The 19510-nt window shown below is 37.4% G+C and overlaps 1 protein-coding gene across 1 annotated transcript in view; it reads left to right on the plus strand.

The window, feature by feature from the left end:
* The window catches only part of LOC101165479 (protein phosphatase 1H), a 37067-nt gene that overhangs the window by 5877 nt on the left and 11680 nt on the right, over positions 1-19510 (plus strand). The window contains exons 2-6 of the mRNA XM_004069884.4: positions 3272-3437; positions 5889-6245; positions 14312-14424; positions 14599-14683; positions 14878-14996. Of these exons, the coding sequence (XP_004069932.1) occupies positions 3272-3437; positions 5889-6245; positions 14312-14424; positions 14599-14683; positions 14878-14996 (840 nt within the window). The remainder of the gene's footprint in view (positions 1-3271; positions 3438-5888; positions 6246-14311; positions 14425-14598; positions 14684-14877; positions 14997-19510) is intronic.

Raw genomic sequence — 19510 nt, forward strand, 5'->3', positions numbered from 1 at the left:
CAAACAGTGGAAATTCATGGCTCAGGGCATGATGAACAGTAGTTAATATGAAAAAAATAGAAATGTCAATCCATTTCTGTATCCATTTCTATCAATTTTCTATAATCCTATTAGATAAATTGGGGGGGAAAAGTTTTTTCTTTTTTCTTTTAATGCCCTCTAGATCCTTTAGCTGGAAAATAAGTCGTGTGACTTGTAGCTCTAACATCATAATCAGGGTCATTCTGCTGTCTACTGTGAGAAGTATTTGGATAACCGGGAATGACAGCTTTGCTCGTGCCCCCGGGTGACATGGACAGCTCTTCTTCACATATTAGAGATCAAAGTCCTGAAAGCTCAGTTGCCGCCGATCTCATCGTCCTCCCAGCTCCAATGACGAAGATGCCCTGCGGTGCTTCGATCACTCACAAGAATATCCTATTTTGTCTTAAGGCACATGAAGTGAAATTTGACAAGTAGAAACATCTCAGGATCTTAAAAATCAACATTGCCTTTTGTATTTATTATTTTGCCCCCATGCCTCTGCACCTTCCTGTGCTCCAGTTACAAAAGCTTCGTTATTTACAGCGCTGGTGGGGCCGCAGACCTGCCGTCTATTTGCAAAGCCATGACCCATCGCAGCGGCGGTGCACCATCTGCCAGTTGCATCATGCAGCATTTATGTTCCTGAACTCCAAACAAGTTTGTTTGCTCATGAAACGGGCCTGTAAAGATGGTGTCCCTTCGCTGATCTATACAGCTGTTCAGCTTGATGGAAGTCCTGTCAGAAGGTCTTGGTGCAGCAAAGCTATAACTGTCTATATAGAAATTCAGTTTATGTGTATTTTGCAGCCACTGGGGGAAAAGTGCATAACTATGTTCCTTTAATTAAACTCCTTTAAAGTATTTTTACTTCAAAGGCAGGAAAAATACTTTAAAGTACTAAACCACTTCCTTTTAAAGACGCTTGAGTAGTTAAGGTCCACTTTTCTCCAACTGTATTTTCACTGTGTGCAAATATTTGGTATAATAAATAAATAATGCATTAATTTAACTCAAAAATGAAAGAAATAAGGATGAAACTGGTTTGGAGTTATAATGTGCATTAATATGCATTAATGCACATTGCAAGTTAATATGTAAAGCTTTCAGAGGCGTCTACAACCTGAGGCTTCTGATCCACATGTGGGTCTTTTGTCCCTCCATTGTGGCTCTCAGGTTTTGAAGAAAAATTTCCTGCAGCAGGAGATTCTTTTTACTACCCAAAGTGGATTTTATTTTGAAAGGAACTCGAATGTGCTTCAGTCAAAAGTTAAAAAGAATAAGAAATAAAAAAGTTGAATATGTTTTACATAAATATAACACTTGGAAATCAATTACTGCAAATGTTTAAACGCTACATTTTATAAATGAAAGGCCTAATGGGCACAAAAAATATGAATAAAATGTATTTTCCTAAACGGGGAAGTGGGATTTTGCGGCTCTCATTGGGTTTTGGACAGTAAGAAACTGGAACAAATAGTTCTTTTAGCTGTAACGGTGTGAGACCCCTGGTCTAAGGCAGTGTTTTTCAACCTTTTTTGAGCCAAGGCACACTTTCTCCTTGACAAAAATCCCGCGGCACACCAGCATCTAAAAATTAAAAAAGGACAAACTCATAGTCTGTATTGATGTACAGTCTCTCTGCAATCTCACACGTATTTTTGTGGCAGAAAAAGCTGGAAGTTGCAGCGTTTTTTCTAAAAGGTGTAATAAAAGTTAAGCTACTTTTCAGTAATAATTTTCAACTTAATTATTTGAAATTTTACCCGGCAGTTGTTTTTCCCTCCAGTTTATTAACATGCAATTTTATGTAGCCTCACAAAAACACAAATATACTTTCTAAATAGTGATATTATTATATTATGTTGGTGCAAAGGCAACTGTAATTTTTTATCAATATGATCACAATATGTTTGATCAATTTTACACAAAAAAACTAACATTAAATACATGTTTTCTTTAGCTACACAAAAAGTGAAAATGTTGAAATTTTATTCATTTTTCTTTTGTCTTAATCAAAGATGAAGTCTTTGAAAACTTTAACAGAAATGTTTCATTTCTTTTTAGATGATTAAATTGTTTCAATTTAGTTTAATTGTGTCTGTTGGCCACTTTAATCCTGTTTCTTAAATGTTGTTATTACTTCTTTTTAAGTTTAACATATAAAATAATTCAGACATTATTAGAAAAGTGTTTCAGTTAGAAAGATGACTTGGACCAAACTTTGGGATGTTTGGCTGTTAATAAACACAAACCTTGAAGAAGAACTAAACTGTTGACCTCTGATTTCATCAAGATGATTTAAAAACTGTTTAAATGTGTGTTTGTTGAGGTTTCAAGACATTTAACAGGGAAGACTCATTGTACGATTAGACACTGTCACTTTAACCCTATGCATCATGGGAGATGTAGTGCAGAAACTGACGCCGAAGCCAGACAGACTAGCGTCTCTGAGCTTTATTATTTTGATCACTTTTTCCACAGTCTGATACTGGATTCTGTGGAAAGCTACACCACTAAAGACGAGCTTTAGCTGATATTTTTGTTGGAACTGAGAGACTTTATGAGCAGAATCAGAACAAGGAAGTGAAGACTTTAACCACTTCTGATTGGTCAGACTGATGACGTGTGATTAAGCCTCCAAGAATGATTGGTGGAGAAAACAGAGCTAAAGCTGTAGCTAAATCGCGGTACCGTCATTCTTATCAAAGTGTCTTAAATAAAATCTAATGAACAGAAAGAAAAAAGTATTTTATGATCTTTCATATTCCTAACTACTCAGTGTTTTATCAGGGTCTGTTTGGATGAACACAGAGCTGATATCCTGGAGATGGAAAATGTTTTTAGATCAGTGAAAATGGATCATTTCCCACTGCACACCTGACCATATCTCATGGCACACTAGTGTGCCGCCGCACACTGGTTGAAAAACACTGGTCTAAGGTATTTTCCTTTGACTTAAACACTGCAATTTGGAATAATTGAGCATTTTGGGACATGGTCAATGTGGAAACAAACAAGTATTTCGTTACAGAAAGTTTTTTATTTAAAAGAAGAAAAAAGGTGCACGTCAATGGATAATGTGTGTTGACATCAACCCCTTGACAAAACCCTAATGCTTTAATCAATAGTTTATTTTAAAAATGTCTGTGAATAAAATGTGCACCTTGATTGTTTCGTCCATGTCAAATAAACCTTCAGAATCCTCCGACCTCTGAATGTTCAATGTTTGGTTCTCTGTTTTTTCAAGGGTGATCAATGCAGGAAAGAGTATATTAAACGAGGACCAGGCCTGCTGTGAAGTGCTGGTGGTCAAGAAGAAACCTCCGGGGGGCTCAGCGCCCAGCCGGGTCAATATGACACGACGGAGATCTTCTCTGCCAAACGGAGAGGACCTGACCCTGCGGGACAATCTGGTGGGTCGAAGCATGAGAAGCCTTACTTATGTTCTGCAACACTAACTCACAATTCCCCATGATAAAAAATGTTGATCCAAGATCTTTAAATGTAAAAGTGTTAGATTGACACTCAGATCAGAGCAAACAGAGTCCTAAAATGACTGAAGCTTGTTGCTAAGGTCTGCTGTGTTCATCCTGTCTTATCAGGAGTTTATAGTTTTCCTCATATCAATATTTGAACAGGCTCTCACATGCAAATAACCTGCAGTCCACCATATGTTCTGTCAGAGGTAGACTGCATCTAAATTTGGCTCAGAGTAAATTTGCACATTTTATAGTCGCTGGGACTCACCGGTTTTCTCACGGACAGAAGGCTTTAAATCCCCACTCCAATAATTTGATTTTGTTTCTAAGTGTTCTCCAGTGCTCTTTCTAATTATGATTTTGCTATTTTTTAAAGCCATGTTTAAAAAATTGCGTTGTTTTTCTTGGCGTGATTCTGCTGTAATTCATTCAAAATTTGAGTTGTGGGGGGTACCATTGGTGTGGAGCAAACCCACCCCCCTTCCCCTTCCAGTCACAGAGTTTGGAGCAGGGAGCGCCATAGTATTTCTAACGTCACAAATTTGCTCTTTTTCAAACAGTGTTTTTTCATGTGCCCCTGATTCATAACAATTTGAATAAGGGGCTGAGGAATACTCGCGATATTGGTGATCAATATTGCGATGACAATATAACGTGCGTTACATGAACAAATAGCAAAACATCATTTCCATTTCACTGCAACAGTTTGATTTAAATAGGAGTCAGCATAACCTAAATTATACTCCAACCTCGTCTACATAGGAGGCGAGCATCTAACATGAAAGGGCTCATAAAGAAATAACAATGTGAAGGCGTCCATCTCATTGGTCAAATGCATGAATGGATTTATGTGATTTGTTAAATACTTCAAGCTGCCATAAGATTGTTTAAGCACATTTAAAGTAACCATTTATTGCAATTTTTGCCGACTTTTGCGAAATGCATAGCTTTATATCAGGGTAATGATCAATTTGGGATTTATTGTGGAAGCCTAATTTGAATAAAGAAAAACTCAGAAGTGCAATTTTATATATGTCAGGAAAAAGCCACAGGAAGATGTTAAAAACTCCATAATAAATGATTTTCATCAGTGTGTGTCTTCAAAGCCCCTTTTTGTTGCTCTAACAAACCACTACTGCTTTCTCACAGCGTACCAGTACTTTATTCAGGCCCCTTCAGAGCCTCCAGCAAACTCATGCAAGTATCTCATGACTCACTTTTGCAGTGACTCTAGACCAGTATGAATAGTGCAGACTGGAGCTTTTAGCTTTGCTTCGTAGGCTCATTGCACAGACACTGCTGCACTATATTTAGAAAGGAAGATTATGCTTTGCACTAGAAAAGATGCAAGGTCTGTTCGACGCAAAAAAAATGTGGGTTTTTTTGTTTGTTTTTCAACTAAGGAGAGCAATTGCTGCAAATGTACTTTTTATTTCAACATCACACGGTAGGCAGCGCCCTTTGATCGGAACAGATAAAAACTCCCAACAGCTTTTAGTCAAAACTATCATCATGGCAGGTCAGGTTCGTGGAGTCATGAGCAACTCGTGCTCCCAAGGAGAAAGATCTAGATCAATGGTGCTCTGCAGCCTCTCTGCATTTGCTCTCTCCACACCCCTGGGGCATGTTAGGAAGTACTTGATGAAAGCTCTTAAAGCAGGACTTAAGAGCCATAACATGATGATGGGCCCTGCTTGAAAACATTAGCCATAGCTGCTTCCTCCTCTTTGCTGTATTTCAGCCCTGTGATGTGGTGTTTTCACAGTAAACCTGAATAGAAAAGAAAGAAATTAATGCAAGAAAGGACTTAGAATAGTTTTGATTGTCTTTTTAGGTTAGTCAAGGCTTTTCCTTTGCATGTATGCACACAGAAAGCTCACAAATGTCTGAATTATCTCAAGCTTTAACATCCTCTAATGTTTATAATTGATTCCATTTCAGTTAATTTTCTATGACAATGTTTCCAGAATACTAAAGACTAAGATTGCTATACATCTCTCATTTTTACAGTGAGATCTATTTCTTGGTACAATGTACAACTAGAGATTTCTAGGTGAATTAATTTTACTGAGTGAGACAAAATAGTTCATTTTTAGCTGAAATTCAGGTAAAAACTATCATTTTTCTCCAGAACTTTAGTAAATCTGAACTAAAAGGATTTTACATGATCGTTATTCCTACAATAGAAAAGAAATTGCGCTATAGTACATGGTTCCTTACGCTCATAGGGATGAGTTGGGATAATACTGTTTAGAATTGTTGCAACTTATAATCTAACGTTAAACATTTGTGTTTAAGCTTAACTTGATAGGAAGGAAACATACCCACTGAGGAACCGGTGATCTTAAAGTAGTGAGCGGACTGTTTCTTGTAACGTGCTTGCAGGATGGCTCTGAAGATCTCACCTTTCACTACTGGGCATTGTTTGATGGCCATGCCGGCTCTGGTGCTGCTGTTGTAGCCTCCCGTCTTCTCCATCACCACGTCGCCCTGCACCTCCAAGAGGTAATGGAGATCCTCTGCACACCCAACCTGCCGCCGCCAACTTGCCTGGAGGAGGAACCTGTCAATCATCTCCTCACCACCACATCCAATCGCGCCCTCACCCGGGCAGCTTCGCTTCGGGGGGCCGCGGGCGCTCCGGGTTCCCCCAACACTCCCCCCACACGCTTTTTCACCGAGAAGAAAGTCTCACAGGAGAGTTTGGTGATTGGAGCCATTGAGAATGCCTTCAAAGACATGGTAAGAATGACATGGTGGATATAAGAAAATCTAGTTTTTCAGTATTGTAAAATAAAAAAATTAAAATTACTAATAATTAGAATTGTATGCAAAGAATATCTTTTAAAGTGATGCATTCTAAGCGTCAATAAAATGCAGCAAGAGGATAACGAGTAAATTTGAAAGAACATGAGAGATGATGCAGCCTTTCTGGATGTTTGTGCAGCACCTAGCAGAAACCAAAACCTACTTTTTATGGTTTTATTAATTAGATTATACTATTTAACAACTATAGCAACAATGTTTGTGCATAAAATGAAAAATATTTCTTTCTTTCCATCTATCTCTGTTATTTTGGCCTGGTGTGGGTGAAAGCTTTTGCAACTCAATTCCGTTTATTTATAAGGTGGCAGCTCACATCAGAGGTTATATTAAGGTGCTACACAAAAGGCAAGAGACACCAAACCCAATTTATTATAAATGTTCAATAGTAATGAAGTTTAGTTGAGGTCATATTTTTAAGGCCATATTCTTAACTTTATTTTAATAATGGCCTATGGAGGTGATCAATAAATAACATTGATAGATTTTGGATTTAATTAGCAGGTAAAAGGTGCCAGTTAAGAGGAAAGCTACCTCTAAATGCAGTGGTGGGGCTCGAACATTTTATATGGGGGCAGAAGACTTTGGACAGGTGGCAAATAAAAACAGTAACCGTGCAGAGGAGGTCCACTGCCTCAAACTGTTTTATTATTGTTATTAATATTTAAACAGCAGCTATTTTAGCTGATGTGCCACAACTAATGAAAGGCTGTTGCCAAAAAAATTTAAAAAAAAATGAGTAGAAATCCATGAAAGATAAATATTCATCTCTAATATGGAATTCTAGCGCAGTAAGAAATCGCATATATTCACAAACTGAACTTTCACAACAGAAACCAAATAAATATAAAAAAAAAATGTAAATATTTTTAAATATCCAAATATTCTCTTAACAGCTTAAAGTAGCTGGTATTGATGACTTTTTTAAAAATCTTTGTCAATAAAGAAACTCAGACATTGGGGGCAGAGTGAAGGGGCATTCCCCCATAGCTCCGCCCCTGTCTAAATGGAAGAATTGAGAAAAAATAAAAATCTTGGAGGGGTACAGTATGAGTTAACAGACAAAAGATGGAGGATAAGCCTTGGAGCGTCTGGTTTACGTCAGCAGATGCAGCTGTGAAAGAGCAGACAGCAGTTACACAGAATTGTATAGAAACAACGCTAAAAGTCAAAAGATACATGTTGGAATAGCAACAAGTAGAGAATCTGTTCTAGTTTTTCTCTTTCTTTCTCATTAATTTAGTTTAACCCTTTTGCTATCCTAGGCACTTTAACGTTGGGAGTTGGGTCATCTAGACCCACTAGACAGTGCTCTGAACCTTTTTTCTTCAATGATTTGTGATCTTCACTGGTGTCCATGGATTACATGAAATCTTTCCACCTTTATCCACCTTTGTCATGGTAGGGAGAACACGTCAATGTAAGGGTGGGGTCATCTAAGATAGCGCAAGGGTTACAAGAGTCCTTCGCTGATACAGAAATAAACAAAAAACTATTTCCAGAAAAACATAATTTAGAGATCTGACACCTAAATTTGGGGACAAAACTGTACGATTATAAAGGTGGGGTTTTGCTTCATTATTAAATGTTGTAACCCTTAGTCAGAAGAAAGAAAAAAAATAAAAAGGGACTGGCCTGCAGTTCAACCGAATAGTTGAGGAACACTGTGCACTTTGTGCTGATTAAGAAACATTAGAACACTTGTGTTTAGATGTTCGTGAGAGTTCTGTGAAGGAAAAAGCTCATGACTGTGGTCCTTGGTGTATTTTGCCTAATATGCTTTTGCAGTATAGGGTGTTGCTAGAAGCTGATCTCCTGCTGACAAAGCAACAAGTCTGCCTTTTCTCTGAACCCTGTTATCAAAGATCCAGTTCAAATGTTTTTGAGACTCAGTAAGGGGTTCTAAAGGATTGAGTCACTATTCTATGCAGATGATGTGGTCCTGTTGTCTTGGGAAGGGAATGCTGAAAATGTCATGTATTCAGTTTGCTGTTCTCGCTTCAACACAGTGCACTTTCTGGAGCAGACCAAGGATTTAATTGGACTAAGCTGCATTGAATGTCATGAAATTTCAGTAACTTGGTTCAGTATTTGAATACACATGTGCTGACCAGCAAAAAAAAAAAAATCAGATAGTCCTCTGACTATTAAATATTGATAAGTGCATTCATCTTCTCACTAAACCCCTCAGAACAGACATTTACATCTTTATCATGATTTCTTCTTTTTTTTTAAGTTCCTCTCAGTTGTTTTTTTTGTTTTTTTTCCACCATCACTGAGCCTCATTTCCAGTTTCTGATCTGCTGATTGTCCCAGTTCATCCATATTATTGAAGAGCAGTTGGGTCCAGCCTCAGGGGAACTAACGCCTGATTTACACTGGTCTGTTTCTGTTGCGTGGACACAAAAAATGGAAAGTTCATTAATCAGTTGGAATGTTTACATCGCCTCCGTCATGTCTGCATCTGACGTTCGTCCCTCTGCGACGCAAGCTTCACCCAGGATTTTTATTTCCAGTTTGTCGACGCGTCAATTTTACGGCAAAAAGCCGGGGAAACGGGAAACGGGTCCGAGTTTCAAAATAAAAACTTCTGTTGCATTTTCAAAATAAAAATGTATACAATTTTGTTTTTTATATATATATATATATATATATATATATATATATATATATATATATATATATATATATATATAAGGTGATGTGCCCATGGGATAATGCACATTCAAACTTAAATAACCGTGTTTTTTAAGCAATTCATGTATTTGTCTTAAGCCGGTGTTGCCTGGATCCTTGACAAATCAAATTCAAGATCAAAACACCGGATTTAACAAAACTCCAATAACAAGTATTATGAATATAAAACATATCAATGCAATCAAAAAGATCATTGAAATCAGACTGTACATAACTTTTACTTTTTAAGACAGCGTTAGACTTTTTAACCTGGGAGTGGATGAGAATTTCCCCCTTTGGGATCTGACCTTTAGTGGTCATTTGAGGAAGTGCAGCATTTATTTCTTGCTAGCTTGGGTCAAATTCAGGAACAGAAAGTGGGGGCTTGGCAGGAACCTGTTTGTGTGGCACTTTTGTCCCTGTGGCAGAGACGAGGGTTTGTATAGTGAAAAAAAAATAGGTCGCTGATCAAAAGAATTGAGAGGTTTATTTCTGTAAAATTGTAAGCAGGAACAGTGTTAAGTGTTGTGCACAACAGTAGTTATGAGGCAGTTTAGACGATGAGCTATTGTATCCTTGCAGTGAGTCATTGTGGGGGTGGAGAAGCTTGTTGACTATGGTAAGCAGCATTAAACTGCTCGGCTGGCAGATTATTGCCCGAATGAAGGCGTTCTGCTCCAACAAACTGATGAAAGATCTGCAGTCTCCGACTGAAAGACCTGATCTGCCTCGTTTTCAAATCTTCCCATCATTTTATTCTAACCACAGTTATTGTAAACTGAAAGAATCATTAGAAGGGGGAAGTCATTGGAAGTCATCAGCTGGCTGTGCGGCAGGTGAACGCTGAAGGCATAAGTCACATACTCGATGGGAGAGGGAGGAGGCTTAAAACCTGAGGGAATTGAAGGTCAGCGGGTCACTGCACTCACTTTCAATTACCACTCATTTGAAATGATGTTTGCTTTCCCTCAATTGATTCTATAAATGTACCTTTTAGTTGATTGGTGTCCTCATACCACCTGCTTTAAAGTGCACATCAAAAAACAGCTAAAAAAATGTAAAAATGACCAAGATGACAGCTGTTTTTGCAGAGAAACACACCACCACACTTAAAGTAAAGCAGTAGACAGGATTGAGAGGCCAGAATTAGGAAAAAGTAAAGATGTTTTGGGCTTAAGCCTAACATGTGCTTTTGTTTCAAGACATGGATTGAATTTGATTAGATTTGTCCCCAGATTGCACTGATCACTGCTTTACGTTATGTTTATATGTGCTTCCTTTGATGATCTTTCCAGAAAAGAAAAAAAAATAAAATAAAAAAGTAGCAACAGAGAATACAATAGATCTTTCTAGGAGGAAAAACTCCAAATCAGTTTGTTCAAGAAAATAGATGTTTGACGCTTCTGCATGTTCACCACTAGATGGCAGTGTGCAATTATTTTATTCATCTAACCCTGTTGGAAAGTTGTTCCAGGAGCAAAAGGCAAGAGATGGCCTTGTGTGAGCAATAGTTATGCAAAAATGAAATTCCGTACTTTTAAGAAATATATATATATTTTATAAAAAAGATCATAATTAACCTTCAGTGGGTTAAGGTTTTGTGTCAGTGTCAAATGTAAGAAAATGTGATGAAAATTGAGTTCTGAGGGAGGTTAGCAATCCTTTATTAAAGGTATTTTTTAAGTGTTCCTGTCTTTTCAAACATGTCTGTGGTTTATACTTTGCATTTAAAAGCTTATATCTACTCTAACTGCCTCTATGAAACAGCCTATATTCTTTGATTTTTCTTTTATAGTCGTAGAGTTATTTAATTTAATTTCTTTTCTCTTTCTTCCAAAGTTGACTTTTTTAATTGGTGAATTTTCTAAACTCAATATAATTTTGTTCACATTTTTTCCCACATATAAAATAACTTTTGACAACCATGTCTGGCATCTCATTACAAGAGGTTATCATTTTGTTCACTTCTTTTTTAGGAATGTCCTTCTAGAAAAGTTAAAGTTTCTGTGAATTGTTTAAGGTTGTTATATCCTAAGAACATTAAAGATGTTTTCTTGGTAATTTCAACCCTTGATTCTAAAATAATGTCTTCCTGGTGATGTTTTGGAGTCTTATTAAATAAATAAAATACCTATTCAAGATAGGAACAAGCCAAACACAACTGTCTGTACTTACATGCAATAAAGAAACGACACAAACTCACTCTAAACTGCATTAAACATTTATTTCTTAAAATATGCATTAACATTAGCCTTAATAAAGTGATTAAAATGCTAAATATTTTCTGTTCAGTATGTTTACAATGGATCATAATTTTCAAATTGTATTAATTTATTCACTTTTATAATTACATATTTCTTTTATGCTTAATACATTTATCTTTTCAAATTAACAGCCTTTTATATAAGTTCACACTTTTTTTTTATTGTCAAAGGATTTTGTCTTTGTTTGCCTCTTAATCTGCACTTCCATGACAGTAATAAATACATGAAATATCAGCGACAACAATAATAGGAATAAAACAAAGTTAAAATTTAGTTTTATTTAGTTAGCTGAAAGAATTGTTCGGGATATGTGGGGAAAAAAATCACAACTTCATCAATATGCAGCATCAGCATCATGCCTGTAGAATATCATTTTCTGTTAAAGGAAACAAAAGCTGTTACGCTTTTAACATAATTTTTGCCATTAGATATTGTTTTTTTTAAAATTAATTTTCTATTGTCTAATTTATTTTTTCTTTGAGGTTTTAGTTGCTTCCACTTGCTATGCATTTAGTTCTTTTGCATGTTCTGTTTTAGAACAGATTAAAGCTACAACATATTTTCATAAATAACAGGCAAATAGTAGTCGAGAATAAAAATATTACAGCAAAATACTTCTTTCTCCACCTTATTATTACTATGCAATGACCATCAGTGCTAGTATTCATCAACTCTTACACAGGAGCCAGCTTTTTCCAGGATCTTGCCTTAAGCTCTCGCTTGGCTTCAAAAACAACTCGTATGCTGCAGCTTTGGCTAATTGCTTAAAAGATAATTAATGCAGTTAATTACATGCCAGACTGTTCATCATCAAAGTGTCTCCTCATCTCATATATATTTAGCTCAGCTTCTTTCTTTGTCCTTTCGGTTGCACACATTTTTCCTGATTTAAAACTGTATTGATTATGTTTTAAATCATGTAGAAAACAGAAAAAATTGTGATTTTTAATTTTTTTTTTATTAAAAAAGAAGACGTTTCTAGGGGGATTAATTAGAATGCAACCTGGTGTTTTGTTTAATTTGATGGAATCATGAAAATCCAACTTTCTGCATCTGTTCAGCTAGAATTAAAGACCATTTCCTGAATGCTTTGATGTTTTTTCCTATATTTTTCAAAAAAGTGATATAGATATCAAATCAGGCAGAAATATATTTGGCAATTTAGTGGGAGATAAGCATCCTGGCAGAATAGAATGTTTCTGTCGTTAACTTTCTTGGGAATATTAAGTTGAGTTAGATTCTTCCTGGCTGAGCTGCAGAGGAAAAGGCTGTGGATGTTTACGCCAACACGCTCATGATTAAAAACTTGCCTGCAGCAGGAGGCATTGTATACAGTGAGTAGAAAAAAAAAATACAAATGGCTCACTCTGGAGTCATCGTTCATCCAGCATGAAGGCGACATCCCTCAACCTCTACCCCTCAGGAGTCGTGTTTGTCAGGAGTCTCTGCAAGAGTATGGATCAAAAAAAAAAAAAAAAAACTGGCGCTGAACATATTTTGCAAGGCACACGCGGCGTAGATCCGAGCACGTGCATCACAGAGTCTCCATCTCCTGAGTGGGTCTTCAGACGAAGGTTGTCAGCAGCACAACAGAGGCCAGTTCCATTTAGTTCCAGTAAACATTCCTGATGGGAAAACATGGCTTCCTGCAAATGTGTTTGCAAAAGATTTTTAGTCCCACTCCATCTGTTGATGTGATGAAGAAGATGAGAAGGAGGTTATTAAAAGGTCAGAGGAGAGCAGCTGCAGAGGGCAGGAAAGGGTTAAAAGGCTTCCTATTGTGATATGCAATATGTTGGCACTTTGAATAATTTCTCTGACAGGTTAATTATTCATCTAATTAATGAACTCATTTTCTTTTAACCATTTTTAGTTTAATTAGCACCGAATCAATCTAGGCTAATTAACTGCTGTAAAAGCTGGCCACCCTTCCAAACTTTCTCCTCTGTCCTTCTGGTTTCCATTTATGTTTATTTAGGCCAGAGGTGCTCTTGAGGTACAATGGAGTTTTAGGGGGGGACATTTACAAGTTCTGTTTTAGCATGGCTCCACTAAACAAACAACTTTGGTGTCTTTTCTGACAAAAATGTATTACTTTTACTTTTTTTTGTTTGTAATTTTACGAAATTTAAAGTCACAAATTTACAACTCTAAAACACGAAAATATATGAGAAAAAAGTAATAAATGTATGACTCTTAAAGTTGTACATCCACCACTTTACTCTTGTAATTGAACAGTTGTGACTTTTTTCTCATAAATTAATGGAGTTATTAGCACAGCTTCAAGAAAAAGACAACTTTGGTGTCATTTCTCATGAATTTGACATTTTTTCCTAAATTTTTTACTTGACTTTTTCATAAATTTAGGTGTTTTACACTTGTAAATTTATGAAAAAAGTTGTAAATTTACCACTTTAAAACATGTAAATTTTTGAAAAAAATGTCATAAATGTAAGATTTTTAAAGTTGTTAATCTACAACTCTACTTTTTTCACATAAATGTATGAGTTTTTTAGCACGGCTGCAATAAACAGACAATTTTGGTGTCTTTTCTTGTAAAGGCGTCTTTTTTTTCTCATAAATTGAGGTGTTCTAAAATTGTAACTAATCCAAGAAAAATATCATAAATAAATTGCTTTTATAGTTGTAAATGTATTACTTTATTCTCGAAACATTACTTTTTTCACAAAAATCTACGATTTTATTTTTAGCAGGGCTCCAATAAACAAAGTTGTTAATTTACGAGATTTAAAGTCATAAATTTACATGTCTTAAAGTTGTAAATTTATGACTTTAAACAACATTAAAACGTAGTCGAAAATGTACTACTTTATTTTCGTAATTTAACCGTTACGACTTTTTTCTTGTAAATTTACAACCTTTCTTTTTTTTTTCATTTGTTGATTGGTCCTAATACACCGTCATTTAGATGAATAGGAGTCATTATTCGTAAAAGCAAAGGAATCCTGGAACTCTACTGTTTTGAAGAGTGCATGTGGACACACGATAAAGTTTGGATCATGTTCTCCATAATGTGTGCTTCAGGATGTGCAGATCGAAAAGGACAAGGCGACATACGACATCTCAGGTGGCTGCACGGCGCTCATGGTTTTGTACTTGCAAGGCAATCTCTACGTGGGGAACGCCGGCGACAGCAGGTGGGATCCAGACGCATGACACCATTTCGCCATACGGGGGGGCATTGTGTGGCGTTTTTCTTTCTTCTTTTGTTCTTTGTTTTTCTTTTTCTTTTTTATTTCCTCGTGCCCCCTTCCGTCTAACATGTGTCCCTCCTCTAAATAAACAGAGCTCTGTGTGCTCTTCTCCCTCAGAGCTATCATTATCCGGGCGGGGGAAGTCATTCCCGTGTCGGCAGAGTTCACACCGGAGTCAGAGAGACAGCGGCTGCAGTTTCTAGTAAGAAAAAACCCTCCTCACTTCTTGTCTAGCAAGCACAGCTGTCAGGTATTAGACCTGACCTCACCTCCTGTTGACTCTCTGTCTTACACACAGCTTTATAGACCATGGAGTTGTTTTCCCTAAAACTCAATCATTTTTCCTTAATGTGTTTTTCTCTTCCCCCCCCCTTTTTTTTTCTTCCCAAATCAAAGGCCTACATGCAGCCCCATTTATTAGGGAATGAGTTTACACATCTGGAGTTCCCAAGGAGAGTGCAGAGGAAGGAAGTTGGGAAGAAGATGTTGTACCGAGACTTCACCATGTCAGGATGGTGGGTCAACTGAACTCTCCTATTGTTTCTTTGTGTGTCCTACTACGATCACCTTTTGATGTATTTTCAAAGTGTTCCCAGTGGTCTTTAAATTATAATTATGCAGCTTTTAACCATGATTTTCAAAAATGGTGGACAAACCGGTAGTTTCTGCAGAACACCATAGTTCATTAAGAGTTTGCCTCTGAGTTGTGGGTGGGCCCAATTGCGCGGAGTAAGTCCGCCCCCACTTCCTGACATCGATCCGTTTACATGCTCTCCTGCTATGGCGAGCAATATTGGAGCTATGCAGTCATACAGTTTCAACGCCAGATACCTTATCGGACGAGGAAAACAAAGACGGACATGGATCTGTTTGTCTGCAAGTGGATACATCAGAATCCATCAAAGCTACAATTTTTTTCAAACTACTTTTTTCCGTCTGCTGCTGATTTTAATAAAGAAATACTTAGAAAACGCAGATTTAATGTCCTCCAGTGTGAGAAAAATTCCACAAGAACATGCTAAAAAAAACAAATTGGGGGTTTGTGGGGAGGGGTTTTAAATTCTTTAATGTTATATTCTTCCACTTTCGGCTTCTCCCATCAGGGGTCGCCACAGCGAACAAGTCGCATAGTAAATTTGGCAATGTTTTACGCCGGATGCCCTTCCTGACGCAACCTTCTCAAACCGGGCTTGGAACCGGCAGAGGTAGAGAAGGGAACAAAATTCTTTAATGTTATATAAAAAATAAAAAACATTTATTTCGAGTAATATCATTCCCATTCCATGTGAGGAGGGGAAAAGAAGGAATTCTTGAAGTTTCACTTTGGGAAGGAAGGCCAGAAAAACTCCTTGGCACATTTTCTCGGCCTGAGAAGAATGTTCAGTGCAAAGACACTCGCTTATCAGAATACCAAAGGACTTTGGAATAAAGATGTAAATCTATCCTCAGACTTGCAAAAATTGTTGATAGAAGACATTATGGATGAATCATATAAACAAATGCTTTCTGTGTTGGCAAGTCTTATGGAAAAATGAAAGTTCAAAGAATAGTTCTTCGAAAGCAGAGTGTGGTGTCTCTGAAATTCTTATTTAATGGGTACAAGGTAAAACCCCATAATCTCCCCACCATTTTTAATATATGGCCCCCTTTTTAGCCTTACTGTTTTTCTTCTACTTTAGAAAACAAAAGTCATTCTATTACATTTGTCAACAATGCTGTCACCACAAATGCTACAGCTGTAAATAAGTGCTAAAAAAACCCAGATTTTTACTAACAGCTCTCTGCGAAGTTGCAGTTCCTCAAATGACCACTGTAGGCTAGGGTCAGAAGGGAACAAATCCACACTAAGTCTCATGTTAAACAGTATTATTTTACATCAAAAAGTGTAGATGTTTATAGCCTGGCGTTAAAAACTTTTTTCTTTATTGCTACATTGTCTATTCATCTCCTCGTGCATGTGTGGGTTTTCTCCGTGCACCTCGGTTTCCTACCGCAGTCCAAAAACAGGCTTCATAGGTGGTTCTAAAAGCGTCCCTTAGGTGTGACTGTTAATGTTTGGCCCTGCGATGGACTGGCGACCCATCCCGGATGTACCCTACCTTCACCCCACAGTAGCTGGGATAGGCCCCATCAACCTCCAGAAGGGATTAAGCGGGTTTAGAATTTTTTAAAGTGAAATTTGTGCATTTTTGGCGGCTTTTTATTCATGATTGTCTGGTGAATGGAACTGTGACTTGATCCAAAGAAAAACACCTCACTTTTTTATGTCCCATTCAGTCAGACAATGTGTCCGCTGTATGGCTTCCGCTACCCAGAATCCTTTTAATTATTCCAGCGTATGCCTTTGTTGGAAATGAAAGAATCAGATTATTGACAGACATTTCCATGAGTTAAACAAAAACAACAACAAAGCAAAGAAAAAAAAAAACACCTATTGTTTTTTTAATACTTTCCTACTTTATCTTTTATTCTTTGCTGCTGGGTTCAGTTACTAAATCATGATGGTAATCACCTGTTTAGATAAATGTTTAATCCAGTCAAGAAGTGCAAGAATATTATTTTGACAAATTACTAAACAATGTTAACAAGAACAAAAGAGTAAATACCCTGATTTTAAACTTTACTTTGAAAAATGTCATAAATAGAGGCTCAAATAATGCATTTTTAATTTTTTTTCTAAAGAGTGATACCCCTTTTTCAAAGTAGGTGACTAAATAGTTATCGAGACCAAAATCTTTTATTTTGCCTTTCCTATTCATTTGTTTTTGACTCCTCTCAGTTTACCAGAACTAGGTCAGCTGTCGGCTGCATTCCTTCTTGGGCCCAGAACTCTGCCTGTCTGCCGTCTCTGCAGTGCAGACTGCCTGTGATGTATATTTAATCAGATTCTTCCCATAACCTAGTTCTACCGCAGTTTCACCCCAACTCAGTCTGGGTCCTGAAAATACTAACGTCAGCATGGCTCATTGTTCTCATGCGTCTCTTGTACTAAATCTTCCAACGATGCAGATTGTGTCCTCTGTAAACACAATAGGATGAGATCGGTAGCTTTCTGCAGCCTTCTCTCTGTGCAGCTTGTGTGTGTGGGTGGATGCTACATCCAGTCCCCCCAAAGGCATCCGTCATCGAGGCTACACTGCAAGAAAAGCCCACAGAGGCCTGCAGACCAACACTCAACACACCCCCTCCCTAGCTTTTCCGTTCCTACGCTTTCTCTGAAAGTTGGAGCGGAGTAAGAAGAGAGTCGGGCCTGGCATTTGTAGACTAGAACGGTGGTCATTGGCTCAGGCGGGAGGCAGTTTCGTTTGCCCAGAGTTATGGAGGTCGAGCAGTCAGATGGTCTGACGCAGCAATTGGAAGATGAAAGCTGGAAACTCGAGGATGATGCGACGAAAACAAAGAGCTATGGGTAAACAACAAAAAGGTTGTCATATTCCAATCTCTGTGTTTTATTGGTTGTGCGGAGACAAGAGCACGCCAACACGGATGTCAAAGTTGATTTGGCCTATTTTTAGTCAGCTAAAATGGATTGCATCATGTCCTCTGAGGGGTGTAAATATACAAAAAGCATCGACCAGATCTTGGGTTGGCACTAAAGTGTACAAACAGTGAGTGGGTTTGACTCGAAGGGGAAGGTTTCAGGTTGCAGATGGACCCTCTGGAGACTCTTCCCCCTCCACTGAAGAAACATGTACCCCCCCTACTCCTTCTCCTGCTTGGGTTGGAGTGTTGACCCTTACACTGTGTGATGGAAAGGATTTAATATCACTGAAAATATGACATGTTGGCAGACATTTCCAGATTTTTTATTTCTTCTTTTTCTTTTGGATTTTGTATTGAAAAATAAAAAGATAGAGTATACATCTTTAGCAGTGATAAAGTGCATAAACAGGAGTCTCTCCATATTTGTTTAAAATGTGTTTAGATTACACAAATTAGATTTATTAAAAAAAATGTATAAAGGGGTTAGCAGTGCTGTCTTTACTACAGAATAAATTAGTTACAAGAATTAAAAAATACCAAAATATCAAATGGCCACTGATTTTGTTCCCACCAAACTTTCTCAAGCAAAAACTATTTTATTTTAACGTCTCCTTTGGAAGTTGGCCTGGATACAAAGTGAGCTGACCTTACTCTGAACAACAGAAGCCAGAGAAAGCAGGGTGCTGGGAAAACAAAATCTGGTTTATCCCAAAAAATAAATCTTCTTAAACAGCAAATTTGAATTTATCAATATAATTGATTTATTGCCCAGCCCCGCTCTCAGAGTGGTCATTTTTTTATATCAGTCTTACATTTCATAAATGGTACAAACCTAGGTATAAAGCCTCACAGCACTCAGGGAGGCCTGGATATTCTTCCAAAATGTTTTTAAACTGGAGCAATCCCAGTAAATATGATAGTGACTAGGCCTGCACAATTGATCGCAAATGTATCGTTATCGCGATTTCAGGCTGTGCAATATCCATATCGCAAAAGTCGGCGAAAATCGCAATAAATGGTTACCTTAAATGTGCTAAAACAATCTAATGGCAACTTAAACTATTTAATGAATTGAATAAATCCCTTTATGCATTTGACCAGTCAGATGGAGCTTTTATGTTAGATGCTGCCCTCCAAATTAGGTCATTTGGAGAATAATTTAAGGTATTTTGACTCGTGTTTAAATCAAACTTTTGCAGTGAAATAGAAATGTTTTTGTTGGTTTTGCTATTTGTTCATTTATCGCAAGTTATGTCGTCATGGCAATATTGATCAGTAATATCGAGAGATTTCCTCATAGCATGCAGCCCTAATAGTGACTGTCAGGCCACAAACATCATTCAGTTTCATCCTTATTGGCATCAAAAATACAAGCTGTGTTGCAGATTGTTCTGGACTTTTTTTGGCGGTCAGCAGGAGGGTTTTTAAAGCTTGTGTCATGTCTGTAATCCCAGAGGAACTCCATCATTCTGAGATCAGGGCCTCATGGGTGCCAGACCATCTGTGGGGCTTGGTGCTGAAGCTAGTTTGTCGTTTTGCTGTTATG

The sequence above is a fragment of the Oryzias latipes genome, chromosome 6 (assembly GCF_002234675.1).
Source record: "Oryzias latipes chromosome 6, ASM223467v1".
NCBI classification, from domain to species: Eukaryota; Metazoa; Chordata; class Actinopteri; order Beloniformes; family Adrianichthyidae; genus Oryzias; species Oryzias latipes.